The 16,950-nt window shown below is 35.6% G+C and overlaps 1 protein-coding gene across 8 annotated transcripts in view; it reads right to left on the bottom strand.

Moving 5' to 3' along the window:
- The window catches only part of PIAS2 (protein inhibitor of activated STAT 2), an 85,868-nt gene that overhangs the window by 54,461 nt on the left and 14,457 nt on the right, over positions 1-16,950 (bottom strand). For 5 of the 8 annotated variants that reach the window (XM_088019625.1, XM_088019622.1, XM_088019623.1 and 2 more), the window contains exons 3-4: positions 16,584-16,690; positions 7,018-7,492 (exon numbers count right to left, since the gene is read on the bottom strand). In XM_088019625.1, coding sequence (XP_087875751.1) covers positions 7,018-7,492; positions 16,584-16,690 — 582 coding nt within the window. Of the gene's footprint in view, positions 1-7,017; positions 7,493-16,583; positions 16,693-16,950 lie in introns of all 8 variants that reach the window. The other 3 variants (XM_088019629.1, XM_088019624.1, XM_088019628.1) reach the window with 2 other exon arrangements.

The raw sequence follows: 16,950 nt of genomic DNA, 5'->3' as shown, positions 1-16,950 counted from the left end.
GGCTCAGTCAGTTAAGTATCTGCCTTCAGCTCTGGTCATTATCCTGGGGTCCTGGGATTGAGCCCTGCGTTGGGCTCCCTGCTCAGTAGGGAGTCTGCTTCTCCCTCTCCCTTGGCCCCTCCCTCCCTGCAAGGGCTCTCTCTCTTTCACTTGCTCTCTCTCTCTCTCTCAAATAAAATCTTTTTTAAAAAATTCTCTCTCTCCCTCTCCTCCTCCCCCCAGCTCACAAAAAAAAATTAAAATATTTAAAAATAAAGGCTGTTTTGTGGATCAAATGCAGTAACATATGTGAAAGTATTCTGAAAACAATACAGCACTACACATGTATTTTCAGTTCCAGAAATCCTAATCAAAAATGTCTGCTTTTAAAAGATAGCAAAATTTCAAGAAAAAAAAAAAATACCGTCCAACAGATGCATTTTGCCAACTATTCAATAATAATGACTTTTTCTTGGTAAGATATTCAGGTAGAAAGGGGCGCCTGGGTGGCTCAGTCGTTAAGCATCTGCCTTCGGCTCAGGTCATGATCCCAGGGTCCTGGGATCAAGCCCCGCATCGGCTCCCTGCTCCGCGGGAAGCCTGCTTCTCCCTCTCCCACTCCCCCTGCTTGTGCTCTCTCTCGCTGTGTCTCTCTCTGTCAAATAAATAAATAAAATCTTTAAAAAAAAAAAAAGGTATTCAGGTAGAAAATATTTTAACATGCCTAAAAATGTTAACTATTGTTAGTAAAATAGGAAACTTCCCAAGCTCCCCCACAGCAGAAAGTTATATGGACATCTTTTGATAAACTGGTTTAGATTTGGTCAAGAATGCTTCCTAGCAATGCGTGCCTAGGGTAACAGGAGCTTATAAAATGGCCCACTCAGGGAAGAGATAAACCAAGATGTTTTATAGGCAGTTTTGTGGGTTATCATGGCTCTGTCTAGCTAATCTATAAATAAAATAATTCACAACGTAACAATGAATAGTTTATTATACTGCATCATCTAAGATCTCTACCCTGAGCTATTTGCTGCCCTATCACCCACCAATTAACTGTACCATTGCTGCCAATCAAAGAATACTCTTACTTAATTCCTTTTCCCATCATATCTCTGCATCAGAAAGTGGGGAAACAACCCTCAAACATGTATAAATAAAAACATACCCAAAATAATATTCTCATACAGTTCTAATAGAAGAAATAAACATACAAAGTTCTGTTCTATATTCGCAGATTAGCTGGTTTTTGGTAACCCGTTTCTTAACACATTGGAACAGGCACACAGAATGCTTTCAGTGAACACTTGAGTGATTCTATATTCCAATGTTCAATTGTTTACAAATAGTTATCATTGAACATTGCTTTATGTGAACACTTTTTAAATGATAATCCTATATACATACCTAAATTTTTCTAATTTAATGAAATTCACTCAGAAACCTGAGTCATTTGAAAGAATTTTATCTAGACAGAAACCATCACTATATTAATAATCATCAGTGATGTTTAATATGAGAAGACTTTTTTCCCTATACAACAGCTGCAAAGATCATGTGGGGAGAGTACTGAGGTTTCATGCTTCTTAGAAAAACAGTGACTTTAATTCAGAACTATGAAACAGGAGAATAGTTACCAATTTTCAATCACTAGAATGAGTTCAATCACTAGAAATCATTCATTTCCTGTACCCCAGTCCTCTTCTTCAGCCTCTATATCCTATTAGTCATTAAGTCCTGCTTTCTAAAATGTTCTTATCGGCTGCTTCCTCTCCCTTTTCACTACCACCATCCTACTCAGAACTATTACATTTGGTACAAATGAAATAGCAACGTTGCCTCTCTGCAGTCTCCCATCAGAACACAAGTGCAGAGCTGGTCTCCCTTAGCAGCACTATCATCACCCTTTCTCTGCTCAAAACTGCTCAGCAGCGTCCTATTTCAGAATGAACCCAGTCTAAGCTCCCTTATCTATAAGCGTCTCCATAACAACGGCCCCTCCTCTTCCCTCGCAAACCTACATTTCCCTTGTCTCCCCAAGTCTTACTCTCTATTCAAAACAGCTTCCTCAGTCAGGTCTCCTAACTATGCCACTTTCATTTCTACTCCTGTGACTACTCACAGTTCTCCCCTTCCTTGGTGTTTCCTCTCCTATAAATGCCATTAATTCAAAGTAGACAAATTCATACTTCAAAGCTCCTTCAAGTCTCACTCCTACTCCAAGAAGTCTTCACTGACTTCCCCATTCCTGAGGCCTACAAAATATGTGAGTTTCAGATACACAATTTATAGTTCTTCATCATACAGGCACATACCTCATTGCTTCTTGCTCTCGTGTTAATACTACCTCCCCAGCTAGGTAACAAACTTCCTAATGGCCATCTTATACTTCTGGCTTCTCCACAATTAGACTACATGACCATACCCAAATTAAATCCTCATTATATACTCGTTAACTGGGTTAATAAAAATGTGTACAGTGTCTGAATTTATCCAAACTCCTTAGAAGTGAGGTTCTATTTTAATGGCTTTCCATTAGTTGCACATCACTTTAAACCTATTCAACTGTACCCGAAAGCTTAATGAGTATTTCCTAATAATCAGGAATTTAAGAATATGAAAAGATGTTGATTCTTATTAATTTCTCATCTTTTAGATTAAAGATTAAAAGACCAATAGTAAATTAAAAGACCGATGCTGATGAGGGATAGAAAAAATTAATACATTCATACACTGCTGGATTATAAATGGGCACAAGGCTTCTGAAGCAATTGCTGAAACAAAAGCTGAATATCAAAATACTAAGTACTTATACTCTTTGACTAACTTCACAGAGGCATTATACTTCATAAATATTCACCCAAGTATTCAGAAGCACATATGCAAAAATGCTAACAGCAGCAATGTCTAAAAAACTGCAAGAATAGTGACTCACAATGCTGTGTACTAAAATACTTTCAAATAAATGAAAAACTGAGAATCACTGAAAATGTCCACCACGGAATACTGGTTAAGTGATGGTACATCTACAAGATAACAGGTCTATTTAACCCACAAATCTGTATTTCCAAGAAACACTGTTAAGAAATATTATCACAATGCAGAACTCCAGGAGGTGCTACTGGCAGAGGATACTAGTAGAACAGTGTCCTTTCTCACTAGAAATGTGGCAAAGTAGCTCTGCAGATGGAAAAAGCCTTTTTAATGAATAGGAAGAGAAAGAAGATGACTAAACATATGCAGAAAAAGTTTACTATTGATACAACCCTAGTTGGATAATATATGACTTTATAAGGGACCTTTCCTTTCTGTTATATTTCTATGATGTTTGAATTTTCAGTTACTAGCATAAATTACTTTTGTAATCTGAAAAGCACAATGAAGAAGTTTTAAGGAATTAAAGGCTCAAAATACATTGAAGGTATTTCACAAAATACCAAACAGCTAGATGTAGCAACATACAAAGCTTATAAAACAGAGCGAACAAAAAGAGCTAGTCACAGAAGAGATCTCGTCTGCTCTCGGAAGCTAAGCAGGGTCGGGCCTGGTTAGTACCTGGATGAGAAACATTACTTTTTTTTAAACACATATATTGTAAAACAAGAAAAGGAGAGGAACATAAACTCAGAATAGTGATTTAACTCAGAAAAGGCAAGGAGATGGCGTGACGATACTGCCAATGTTTCTTTTTAAAAACCCAGGCAGTTGGGGGGACACCGGAGCGGCTCAGTCAGTTAAGCATCTGACTTTTGATCTCAGCTCAGGTAACAATCTCATGGTCCTGAGTTCAAGCCCCGCACTAGCTCCATGCTAGAGCCAACTTTAAAAAACAAACAAAACAAACACAAAAAACAAAACTAGGTAGTGGTTTCACTAGTGTTCATTTCACTGATGTTTTTTATACTTTCATGTTTTATATATATTCTTTTTTGTACAGATTAAATATAGACAAATTTCTTAAATACAAAATTCCCAAAGGGATTTCATCTTCAAAAGTTGTCATAAAAAAAAAAGAAGGAAAAAGACGAGAGAAAGAAAAGAGAAGAGAAGAAGAGAGAAAGACGGCTTGTGAAAGCAAATCAGAACAGCTATATAAGGGAGGAGAACAGAGATTTCTGTTAGTTTTTGAATTTTGGTATTATCCATTTGTTATAAAAACCTCAGCTACAGAGAACCTCATTTAGTATTGTGTACACTCTTATTTTTCAGATGCCACAGTTTACCATTTTAAATGCTAAAATATTTTTATTTTAACCATGCTGAATAGAAATAATTCCAAACTAGAAAACTGTATTACAATGTATCTCTTTTAATAGAATATATACATCATGGTTGTTTCTTGGGTTCTTTTTTTAGCATCAATACATGGGCCATGCTGTAATAGCAACTCCCTCATTACTAACGGGCTATTGGTTTCAATATACCAAGAGGTTTGGGAGTAACATATTTTGACCTCTTGTGTCTATTTTTTCTACCATGGCTCTTCTAGTCTCTCTCATGTTGTCAATTAATTCCTACTTAACAATATGTTGATGGCTTAGAAATCATCTAATCAACTGTATATAAAATCAAGAATACACAGACTGGCTCGCAGATGTCAAGAATATGTGCTTTGAAATATGGATTTGATATCTCTTTTGATTCCTGAGGATTTTTAATTCTCAATCCCCAAATGTAAACAGGTTTCTCTATAGCAGGATTCCAAACAAATGGACTTCCCCAGAATTTCTATTTTTATGTATATTTTCAGTATTATAAAACAATAAAAATTAAGGAAACTTCTGGATGTCATTACACTGCTTTAGACACTGTGACACTGAAAGTTTTCAATTAAAGGTCATTACTAGAAATGATTAAGTTTTTTCCACTTTCATTTGGCAGACTACATGCTGATGTGGATTTTCTAACTTTTTACCTCCAAGTCTAAAAGAGCATTTCTTAGATCACTGTTTTATCAATCTGACAAAACAAGATTACACACATTAAGAAAATTCTTTTCTTTTTCTCCTTAGGGGAGGCAAGATAAGGAAATGTTTATTGTTTTAAAACAAGAATCAGTTTATAAATTCATAAAAACAATGATAGGCAGGACTCTTGAAAAACATATGTATAGAGAGTTTTTAGCTCAGGGATAAAAGTTATTTCATAAGCCCTAAGGTTATATGTTATCTCTTACATTCTAATTTAAACTATGAGCAAAAGGCAGGTTTTTCTTAGCCACTCTTCAACATAAAATACAAAATTATTTTATCTAAGTGAAATCAGATAGGAAAATTTTATTTTAGTAAACTTATAAAAAGCCTACTACTCTCCTTTAACCTTATGAAGGTAATGAAAGAGAAACGCTATGAAATACAGAAAAGCAGAAAACTCCAATTTCTATTTTTGAACTAAACAGGGAAATAAGGAAAGAAAATCACAGAGCCTGGTGCACCACTGATGCTGATGAGTAGAGAAGACACATGGCTGCATCTTCTTTCGAGGCACGCAACCAGGTCTTTTTCAGTCCCTTCCACTGCAACTGCAACCCCACAGGCCCTCTTATACCTTCTCCAGCCTCACCTTAGCCATACTCCTGAGGAGTCCCATGAGGTAGGGGCACCTAAGCATATTACCAATCTGAATCTTTCTCAAAATACATACAAAAAGAAAAAAAATAAATTTGCAATAACTGCTGAGAAAGAAACATGGGACTGAGCCATGATATGGTCCACTGGTATAAACCAAAAACCATGACAAAGGTAGAAATAAAAAGAATTATGGAACCATTTTAACCAGATAAATGAACCTGTTTAAAAAAAAAAAAAGAAAGAAAGTAAAAGCACAAAAGAAAGGCAACTGGGTAATAAACATTTAAAAATGTTTACTGCAGTTATTAATTTTAAAAACAAAAAAATCTAAACAAGATACAAGCTTTCACCAGTCAAAATCACCAAGATTTGTTTTTAATAACACCTAATAAAGGCAGGAAGAAAGGCAATGAGAGACATTCTCTCACTTTGTTCCTGTAATGTAAACTGGCACAGCTTTTCTGGAAACTTCAACAACATGTTATCAAGAGTCTAAAATTAAAATGTTCTTACTCTTTGATGCAGTAGTTTACTCATAGAACTTTGTACAAATAATAAAACGTAAACACAATCCTTACTTCATAATGAATATAATGAAGGGATAATGCATTACTTTACCTGCCTGGCTAAGTATTGCTAAATTAAAACATTTAAAGCAAGGAGAAAGGGGCTGGGAAAAGCACAGCCACCGTGGCCTGCCATCAATCAGGCCGTACTGACTCCATTAACCCCAGTCCTACCCCTCAAAATTTCCTTCAAGATATACAGCAGCATAATCCTCTACAAAAGGAAAAGAACATATTGATATATTTAAGAGCGTTCTCAAATGACCTGAAATAAAAAGAGTCTTTCCCAGGATGAGGAAAAAAAAAAAAAACTCCCAAATTAACTATGAAATGCCATTCCCTAAACAATTTATTTCATCAAAAATTCCAAATACCTCTGTAAATAATTTCATTAGGCAATAAGAAATCATACCATAACAAAGAAGCCATTATGTAGGTAAGAATTTGTTAAAGTTCCATGTATCAATTTTTGGTAATGATAAAATTTATTACATTTTCTGAGCACTTGTCAGATATTAAAAAAGCTAAATACGTTTGTCAAACTCCACGTGTCAAATTAAGTATAAAACGTTTATTTCTTAGGAAAACAGTTTAAACACTATGTTAAACAGAAACTAAATCTCTGTAAAAACACCAAAACACAAATTACAGACAGCAAGCAATATTTGTAGTACCTGTTCCCACACACACAGAAGTAATTTGAGTTCTAAGCCATAAAAATGCTGGCATGATGAATTAGCAGTTCTACACTAGATTTCATTCATGGTTGCCAATATTTTTTATCTGGCATTTATTTGGCATTAATGTCTCAATTTTAGAGTACTAATCATTAATCACTAGTTGAAGGCCTCTTGTTTTAGTTATTCTCTCATCTGGAAGGAACTAATTTCTCTAACACTTACCTAAACTCGTGGGCTTGATGAGAACATCAAGGACATCATAAAAGGGCAAGTTCTTTAACTGCACATCAGGATGGACAGGAGGAATTGGGGGAGACGGCTGCTGCATCTCAAACGTGGGCTTAGTATCTTGAAGCAGCACAGAACCAACAGGAGAGGCCGGTGAGTGCGGTGTAACTGACGATGAAGGCAGCGCGTGGATTCCGGCCACGGCCAAGTCAGGTTCTACAGGTGATGAGCTACCATCCAAATTGAAAACCGAAGATTTGATTGTGGATAAATCAGAAAGTCCTTCAAGAGTCCGTGGGTATCGGCGTCTGTACAATTCTCGGATTTTAATCTGAACCGCAGGGCTGCAGCCGCTCTTCAGTAAATGCAACGCCCTCATCAGGAGGTCATGCTTGCGTCCACTTTTATTCCGTCCAGCAAAGCCTAGTAACACTTGTAGTTCAGAAACCCTAAAGCTAGAAACCATATTCTAAAAGGAAAGAAGGAAAAAAAAAAAAGGACATAAGCCAAGAGTCCCCTCAAGCATATAAAAACCCCATCTAAAATATACTGTAAAATCCGATTTTACCAGCATTTTATCGCCTGCTATATGCTAGTACCCAGCATTTTCACATACCACTTAGAATTGATCCTATTTATAGAGCCACTGCCCGCCCAAGTTACATTCAAGTCATGGTATTAATTATGGTTTGCTGTATTATTAATTTTGATAATCTATGGTCTATCAGTTTCTACTAACCACCTCACTATCTGATGATGCTCAAGCATAAACCCGTATTTGCTCTATGATTATGAAATTTATAACCAATGAAAATTTCCTTTTCAAAATTAAGCCTTATCAACACACAATGTAATGTTTGTTACAGTAAGGTCATAAATTAACCAAACAAAAAATCTGATTTTTGCAAAATTATATGCATAACTTCCAATGCTAAATAGTAAATCTACAAAATCAAGACAAAATTATGATCCAAAAATCCAATGAATTTTTCACCCCAACTCAATTAAGGAACAGACAACATAAGAAAGTAAGTTATTTTTAAATATTAAAGCTAAAAACCACATACATCTTATTTATCATACTTCTAAAACAAGTGAAATCCACAGCTGATGAGAAAAATGTTGTTTGTTGTTCTTGGGTGTGAAATGAAGGTTATATGCGGTTCTTGCTTCACATTTCACCATCTATTTATTCAACAAAACCTAACAAATACTTTTAATTATTTGCTGCCTCTTAAGTCCACCTACTTGGTGAGTTTCAGAACTTGGGAGGTTAAACCACACTTGGGTCAGATTTACTTGTACACAAGTGCCCCATCTAGTCAGAATGAAGAGTAAGACCTGGAACTGACCCTAAGGAAACTTTGCCCACCCCTCCTCTCTGAGTTAACACTCCAGAGCTCCGTGGGATTCCTTCTCAACCTGGTAGGTCTGCAGGGGCAACACCTACAGCTGGTACCAAGTCAAAGAAGTCCTCTGTTCTGCACTTTTAAGTCTCACTGATAGCCCTGAAGCAATGACTTTTAAATAGTAGTCAGGAATAATACTTGCTAGTTTTCTAAAAAGCAAACAAATTTAAACATATCAAAGTAATCCGGATGTACAACTGTATCATAATTCTATCTCATATACTGTGTCTCCATATCTCATATCACACAAGTCAGAGACCATTAAGTTGTAATCCTAGCAACCATTTTTTATACTCAACTAGCACTGTCCAGTAGAAAAAGGAATCACATATTTAACTCTAAATTTTCTAGTAGCTACGTTAAAAGTTAAAATTTTAATATGCTTTATTTAATCCAATATATCAAAAAAATTATTTCAACATGTAACCAATTTTTGTGATTTAAAAATAATCCATCTTTTCTGAGGTGCCTGCATGGCTCAGTCAGTAAAGCGTCCGACTCTTGGTTTCAGCTCAGGTCATGATTTTCAGGGTTGTGGGATCAAGCCCCATGTTGGGCTCCTCACTCAGTGGGGAGTCTGCCTGAGCTTCTCTCTCCCTCTCCCTCTGCCACTTCCCCCGCATGTGGGCACACTTGCTCTTTCTTTCTCTAAGATTAATAAATAAATCATAAAAAAAAATCCATTTTTTAAAAGTGTCAATGAGACATTTTTTAATACTAAGTCTTCAATATCCAGTGTATTTTACAGTTGGAGCCTATCTAACCATATTTCAAGTGCTTCAGAGCCTCATGCAGCCAGCAGCTACCACACTGGACAGTGCAGCTCTAAATCACACTCTAATAGCAACATACAGCACAACGCACGGTCATTACACTTCAAATCGCTACACTTCCTCCATGTGTTAAAATGAAGATTTTATCTATCTTATCCCAATGCAATGGACAACAAAGATGAAAAACAAGAAAATTCTTGGCCTATGTCAAGATGTTACAGTTTACTCAAGGTTTCGTGGATAAAAAGGACTATGACAGCTTTCTCAAGTGTCTTGCCAAGCAAGAACACAACGCATCTTTCCCAAAGTCCCCAATCCCAATACTTCAATTCAAGTTGGCTTATACTACAGTAGCGTAAGCAACATTAAATCGCGAGAACACTAACAAAGGCAGTCAAACACATACAATACATCCGGGATATTTTCTAAAGAAATTTAACTCAGAATTCGTTACTTTGCTTCCCTCCTTCTACTTATTTTCACATTATTCTTTGTTTTAAGGAGACTTGTTTTACAGAAATGACAAAAAAGAACACAAAGTCACCCTAAGCTTGGCTCTCAAAATGGAATTTCTGGGAGGTCTCATGCCACTTATTTCCAATGATAACTTTATTTGGCAAAGAATGCTAATGCAACTGACCCTATTAGCTATTGTAAATATACAAACAAAAAGAAAGAAACAGATAAGGGCTCACAACATGAATGCAGAATCAGGACATTCTGAAGCAAAAAGAAATCCCCCAGTTTGGGGAAGGGCAAAGGAAAGGACAGCAGACAAGGATGGTCTCTGTATTGCAAAATGCTGCAAAGATGAAGTACTACTGAAAAGGGGCGGCTGTGAGCCCACGATACCCCGTGGGAAACTTCACAACAGCAATCAATAGTCACATGTAGGTCAAATCCTGGCATCCAGACTCAGGATACTGGAAAAGTCACTTCATCCCTCTGGTCACCCTATTTATATTCAAAAACACATAACAACAAAACTCTCCTCTATTTAGCATTCACTATTAAGATACTCTCTTCTCTAGGGAGCTTACTAAGTCAAATTCTAGGACTATGTTTTTCTTGGCAACCCTGCTGGATCCCATTTCTTCTTAAAAAGCAAACAAACATAGGCAGCACCTTAACTAAGTCTTCAACCAAATTTCAGCTGTCACCAGGTAAGATGATCCTGCTATCCCTACCAAGAAGGGATTTTAGCTACTGTTCTCCACCAACCTCCACTATCTATATCTTTCGTATAATTTTTTCCAAGTGGACTTTATCCAGTCCACCCTGATGCCTCCCAAAGTCTGTCTTCTAATACTTCAGTGACAATTGCTAAATGCTCTACACAAAAGAAATTCTCAGTAAATGCTTGCTAACTGATTTTAAGGAAATTCTATGAACCAGACAGAAATACGTTGGCCAGACTGATTTTTAAAAAGATATATAAACAATCTGGATTTCTAAACAAAAGATAATATAAATTAAGACTAGGACTTTAGGGCGCCTGGGTGGCTCAATCAGTTAAGCGTCTGCCTTCTTCGGCTCAGGTCATGATCCCAGGGTCCTGGGATCAAGTCCCCCACTGGGCTCCCTGCTCAGCAGGGAGTCTGCTTCTCCCTCTGCCCCTCCCCCTGCTCATGCTCACCATGTGCTCTCTCCCTCTCGCAAAAATAAATAAAATCTTAAAAAAGAAAAAACATTAAAAAAAAAGACTAGGACTTTAAATCAACCTTGTTTATCAAATTTAAGTAACAACAATATTATTTAAAAAAATTAAAGCTGGGTCATCATATAATTGGAACATCACATAGAAGAGTGAAGGCAAGGGCGCCTGGGTGGCTCAGTCGTTAAGCGCCTGCCTTCAGCTCAGGTCATGGTCCCAGGGTCCTGGGATCGAGCCCCACATCGGGCTCCCGGCTCCACGGGAAGCCTGCTTCTCCCTCTCCCACTCCCCCTGCTTGTGTTCCCTCTCTCGCTGTGTCTCTCTCTGTCAAATAAATAAATAAAATCTTTAAAAAAAAAAAAAAAAGAAGAGTGAAGGCAAGCTGAAGGTGCTATATTTAGAAAACCTCATTAAGGAAGTAAATATGACAGTTACATGCAATAACCAATGAGTAAAAAGATTTCCCTGAGACTGCTCTTAACTCTTAAATATAAGATGGAAATTGCACAAGCAGTCTGGAATTTGGGGAAGTTCTAATAGGTTGGAAGTCATGGTAAAGATCAACACAAACTTTGTAAATAGATACTCCATCCGCTAGGATGTATAATACGAGGTAAGGAAAGGAACTGCTGAGGGAAACTGATAGATCACATTATTAACACTGCCTATCCCAACTATAATATTAAAACAATTTACATCTTCACTTATAAGTAGTAATGGACAAAGAAAAGCCACCAGATATATAATCAATACATCAAAGGACTGACCAACCCGTAAGAGAAACTATGCAACAAATTAGAAAGATACTACAATTCCTAACTTCTGCCCATTTCAGAGGTTATAGGAGGCCTTAGTTCCTAGCACTGTATCCCTGTGAATTCACATTTTCCCTATAATTAAATCCCTTTTACTTGAGAGACCATAGGTGGATCTCTTCCTTACAACACAATGACTAAATTAACTCTCAGGCTGAAGGAATCAAAACTGAAAATCAACTATTAAGAGAAACAATAAAGAGAATACATTTCAAAATCTATAAATAAAGCCAAAGCTATGGAGAACATCTCCCTAAATGCTTCTATTATTATACAAAATTTACAATTAAGTAGTTCAAAAAACAAAAAAGTAACAAACACCCTCAAAAAGAGTAAAGAATTAAAATACAACAAACCATGTTGTATTTGTATAAAAAACAAACAAACCATGAATTATTGTATATTTGAAAGTTGCTGAGAGATCTTAAAAGTTATCATCACAAGAAAAATATTTTTGGTAACTGTAAAGTGATGATTTATTGTGGTAATCACTTTGCAACGCATACAAATACTGTACTCCTGAAACTATATGTTATACATCAATAATACCTCGATTAAGAAAATAATAAAAAATATTACCTGAAACTTGAAAAAAAAATTATTGGGGGGAATGAGTGGAGACACGAAAAAAACAAAGAGTTGATCATTGCTGAAGCTAGATACAGGGCACAAGGGGAATTCTCTACCTTGTAAGAATGTTTCCACAGTAAAAAGTTTGCTTGAATGGAGGAAACTAGTTGTGGGTTATATAGCAACTCTCTACACTATCTTCCCAACTTTTCCATAAATCTGTAAGTATTCTAGATTTAATCAAGCAAAAATCGTTTGAGGCAGGGAAAAACAGATTGTGGTATAAATACCATTTCCAACAAAAGGAACGGAGGTTCCTTGAGTAAATAGCTAATTGCAAGTCTGGGGTAGAAAATCCCCAAGATGAGCCTAGAACATTTTATCATACCAGAAAGCAAAGAAGTTATCAAAGACTACTGGAATCTTGTCAGAAGGACACAGAAAACAATTCAGTAGCCCAAGACAAGACAATCTAACCATCAAAGAGAACAATACTGCTTCAGTTCAAACACATCAAATATATTAAAAATCATTTGTTCATAACAATACTTAAAAAAAAAACCCTCACTGATTTCTGTTACAGGATGTTGAGAAACCAACTCGTTATTCTGAAAATTGTTAAAGGAAAGCAATACAAAAAGATTTATTGGCTCAAAAAAAGCCATATGATTAATCTGCATAAATGCCAAAAGGGCATTTGAATAAGTCCTACCCATTACTGATAAAACCTCTCAATAAACAGGAATCGAATGAAACTCTGTTAACATGAGAAAGGGTAGCTATCAGAAATCAAGAACAAATATCATCTTTAAAGATAAAATAGAAATAACCTATAAAAGATGTTTTCTCATTTAAGATTATTCTAAAGTGTCTAGACAATACAGATTTTAAAAGAAGCAATATTTGTAATTTACAAATGACAGAACTTTCTACACTGAAAATATTTAAAAATCCACTGAAAAATAAGACCTAATAATAAGTTAAGAAAATTCACTGAGTTACCTATACATCAAACAGATTTTCAAGTGACTGATCAGGAAAAACAGTATTTAAAAAAAAAAAAAATCTAATAACAATATCTAAAATGCAAAGGCATAAATTTAAAAATTTTCCAATAGCCACATAAAACAAGACATAAAAGAACCCTTGAATAAATTAAGAAATGTATCCTGTTACTAGATTAAAACAGTAAATACTGAAAAGATGTCAATGCCCCTAAATTCTATAAATATAATGAAATTCCAATGAATGACTGAGTTGAGGAGCTTGACAGATTAAAATTTACCATAAAAAATAAAATCTATAGTATGGCAGATGGTGATGAATACAAAGGACAAAAATAATGGAAGAAAAGAAAACAGAATAAGGAGATAAAAGATTTGCATTTTCAAAGAGAAGTCTTCCTCAGGAGGTAACTGAATAAGTAACTGAAGAATTAAGAAGACACCCAAAGAATATCTGAGGAAAAGCATTCCAAGACCTCAGATGCAGCAGGTGCAAAAGCCATGAGTAAGAAAGCGTGTCTAACACAGGGGAAGGGAAAGTAAAAAGCCCATCAATGCTGAACCAGAAGAATCTAAAGGAATCTAACATAGCAGAACGATGACCAAAGAAAATGACAAGCCCCAGGGAGGAAAGTGATTAGCTTAAACAAACATTTATTGTATAAAATTCTAATATCAGATTTTTAAGGCTAAGAAATGAGAACAAAACTGTGCGGCAATAGCATGCATGTAAGTTGGCAGAGTGGGAAGCAGTTTAAAGTATTCTGTAAGAAAGGAAAAGATAGTTTTAGACTTACAGACATGTATTAAAATTTCAAGAAAACTCCAAGAGTATGTGAGAAAACAAAACAAGCAATGTAATTTCACACATGTAAATGGCAGAAAACATGAGAAAGAGGGCAGAAAAAAAATCAGCCCAAAAGGCGGCAACAGAACAGATGGGGAGACAAAGCACAGAAAACGTAGGATAGCACAAAATGAAGGAGTAAGGATAAATGCAAATATACCAATAATCCCAACAAATAAAAATGAAATAAACTTTCCAATTAAAACAGCAAAATTAGTGAATATCACCACAGAAACCCACAAACATCAAAAAAATACAGGAATACTAAGAACTATACACATGAATTTGGCAATTTATATGAAAAGGACCAATTCCTTGAAAAATACAAATTAGGAAACCCACACAATATGAAATAGATCACTTGAATACCCCTCCAACTACTCAGGAAATTTAATTCATAATTTTAAAATTCCCAAAGATATGGGCACCTGGGTGGCTCAGTTAAGCGTCCAACTCTTGATTCTGGCTCAGGTCATGATCTCAGGGTCGTGAGATCAAGCCCCACATGAGGCTCCACACTCAGCATGGAGTCGGCTTGAGATTCTCTCTCCGCCTCTGTCCCTCCCCCTGCTACTCATGCTCTCAAATAAAATCTTCAAAAAAATAAAACTCCCAAAAAATAAATGATCAGTCCTAAATGGTTTTACTGGAGAATTCTACCCAAACACTTAAAGAATTAACACCAATCTGATCTAGTTTCTTTTATCTAATTTCTTCCAGAAAATAGAAGATGAGAGAATACTTCCAAATTCATTTTATAAAGCTAACATTACCCTGATGGCAAAACTAAACAAAAACAGTATGAAAAATAAGACTACAAACCATCACAAATATAGATGCCAAAACACTTAACAAAATGTTAGCAAACAGAATTTAGTAATACATAAAAAGAATTATATACCACGACCAAGTGAGGTTTATTCCAGGACTACAAGGCTGGTTCAATGTTTGAAATCAATATAGCATACGCCCGCTCTTTTTTTTGGTAGTACACCCTTATTAATAGCTAAAAAAAGAAAGCCACATGATCATAACAGTCAATGCAGAAAAAGCATTTGACAAACTCAACACCCAGTCATGATAAAAATTCTCAGAAGAACAGGAACAGAGAACTTCCTCAACTTGATAGAAATCACCTACAAAAAAAATCTATAGCTAACATTACACTTAATGGTAAAAGACTGAATGCATTAGCTAAGATTGGGAACAAGACAAGAATGTCAATTCTCACCATATTAATCAGGATAGTGCTGTAAGTTCTGGATAAGGGAAAAAACAAGAGGAAATAAAAGGCATACAGGTTGGGAAGAAAAAAAAAATTTTAATTGCCTGTATTTGCAGATCCCAAAGTATCTATAAAACGACTCTTAGAACCAGTAACTGAGTTCAGCAAGGTTGCAGGAGACAAGAGCAACACACAAATACCAACCACATCCCTACACACTAACAAAGAACATACGGAAAGAAGTTAAAAACATGGTACTACTTATAATCACTCCAAAAAAGTGAAAATACATGTTTACAAATATAACAAAACACATACAGGACTTGTATACCGAAAACTATAAAAAGTTAATAAAAGAAGTCTAAGAAAATTTAAATGAATGGATTCTCCAATGGCTTTTAACACTCAACAAAGAACCGACATCAATTTTCCCTAAACGGACACAGATTTAACACAATTTCAACCCAAATCCCACTAAGACGTTTTTATATTTAAGATTATTCTAAAATTTATATGGAAAGGCAAAGGAACTAGAAGAGTGACAACAATTTGGAAAAAATAGAGAGAAATTAGTCCATTCCATTTCACAACTTGGCTCTGTAATCAAGACTATGTGGTATTAGCAAAGGTAACACACAGGTCTATGGAACAGAACAGAGAACCCAGAAACAGACCTACACAATATGCCAAAATAGTTGACAAAGGTGGAAAAGTAACTCAATGGAGGAAAGACTGCCTTTCAACAAATGGTGCTGAAGCAAATTATACATCCAACTATGTCTTACATTTTATACAAAAATTAACTCCAAATGGATCATGAACTTAAACGTTAGAATAAAACTATGAAACTTTTAGGAAAAAAACACAAAAGAAAATCTTCAGGAACTACGGCTAGGCAAAGAGTTTACTTAGACTTGACATTCAAAGCAAAAGCCACAAAAGAAAAAAATAAACACTAGACTTGACCAAAATTAAAAACTTGTGCTCTGCAAGACCCTGTTAAAAAGATGAAAAAACAATCAACAGGCTTGGCAACAGTATTTGCAATCCACCTATCCAACAAAGGATGAGTATCTAGAATATATCTAGAACTCTCAAACCCCAACAGAAAAAAAAATCCAATTTAAAAAAGGGCAAAAGGCATGAAGAGACATTTCATCAATAAGGATATACAGATAAAAAATAAGCACATGAAAATATGTTATCATTAGCCACTAGGGGAGTGCGAATTAAAATCTCACTGAGGTATCACCAGATACATACCAGAATGACTAAAATGAAAAACAGTGATAACACCAAATGCTGGCGAGGATGCAGAGAAACTGGATCACTCCATACATTGCTGGTAGGGATGTAAAATGGTACAGCCACTCTGGAAAACAGTTTGGCAGGTTCTTAAAAAAACTATATATACAATAACCATACAACCCAGGAATTGCACTCCTGGGTACTTTTATCCCAGAGAAATTAAAACTTATGTTCACAAAAAAACCTATGCAGAAATCTTAAAGGACTTTTATTCGTAACAGCCCAAAACTCTCAAACAACACGGATATCTTTCAACAGGTAAATGGTTAAACAAATCCAAACCATGAAATACTATTCAGCAATAAAAACGGATGAGCTATCA

This window comes from Eumetopias jubatus, unplaced genomic scaffold (assembly GCF_037043125.1).
Source record: "Eumetopias jubatus isolate StellerSeaLion01/CBP00866 unplaced genomic scaffold, mEumJub1_p1.0 scaffold_16, whole genome shotgun sequence".
Classification (NCBI taxonomy): Eukaryota; Metazoa; Chordata; class Mammalia; order Carnivora; family Otariidae; genus Eumetopias; species Eumetopias jubatus.
Note: the sequence above shows the minus strand (reverse complement) of the source record. Positions and strands in the feature narration are given on the sequence as shown.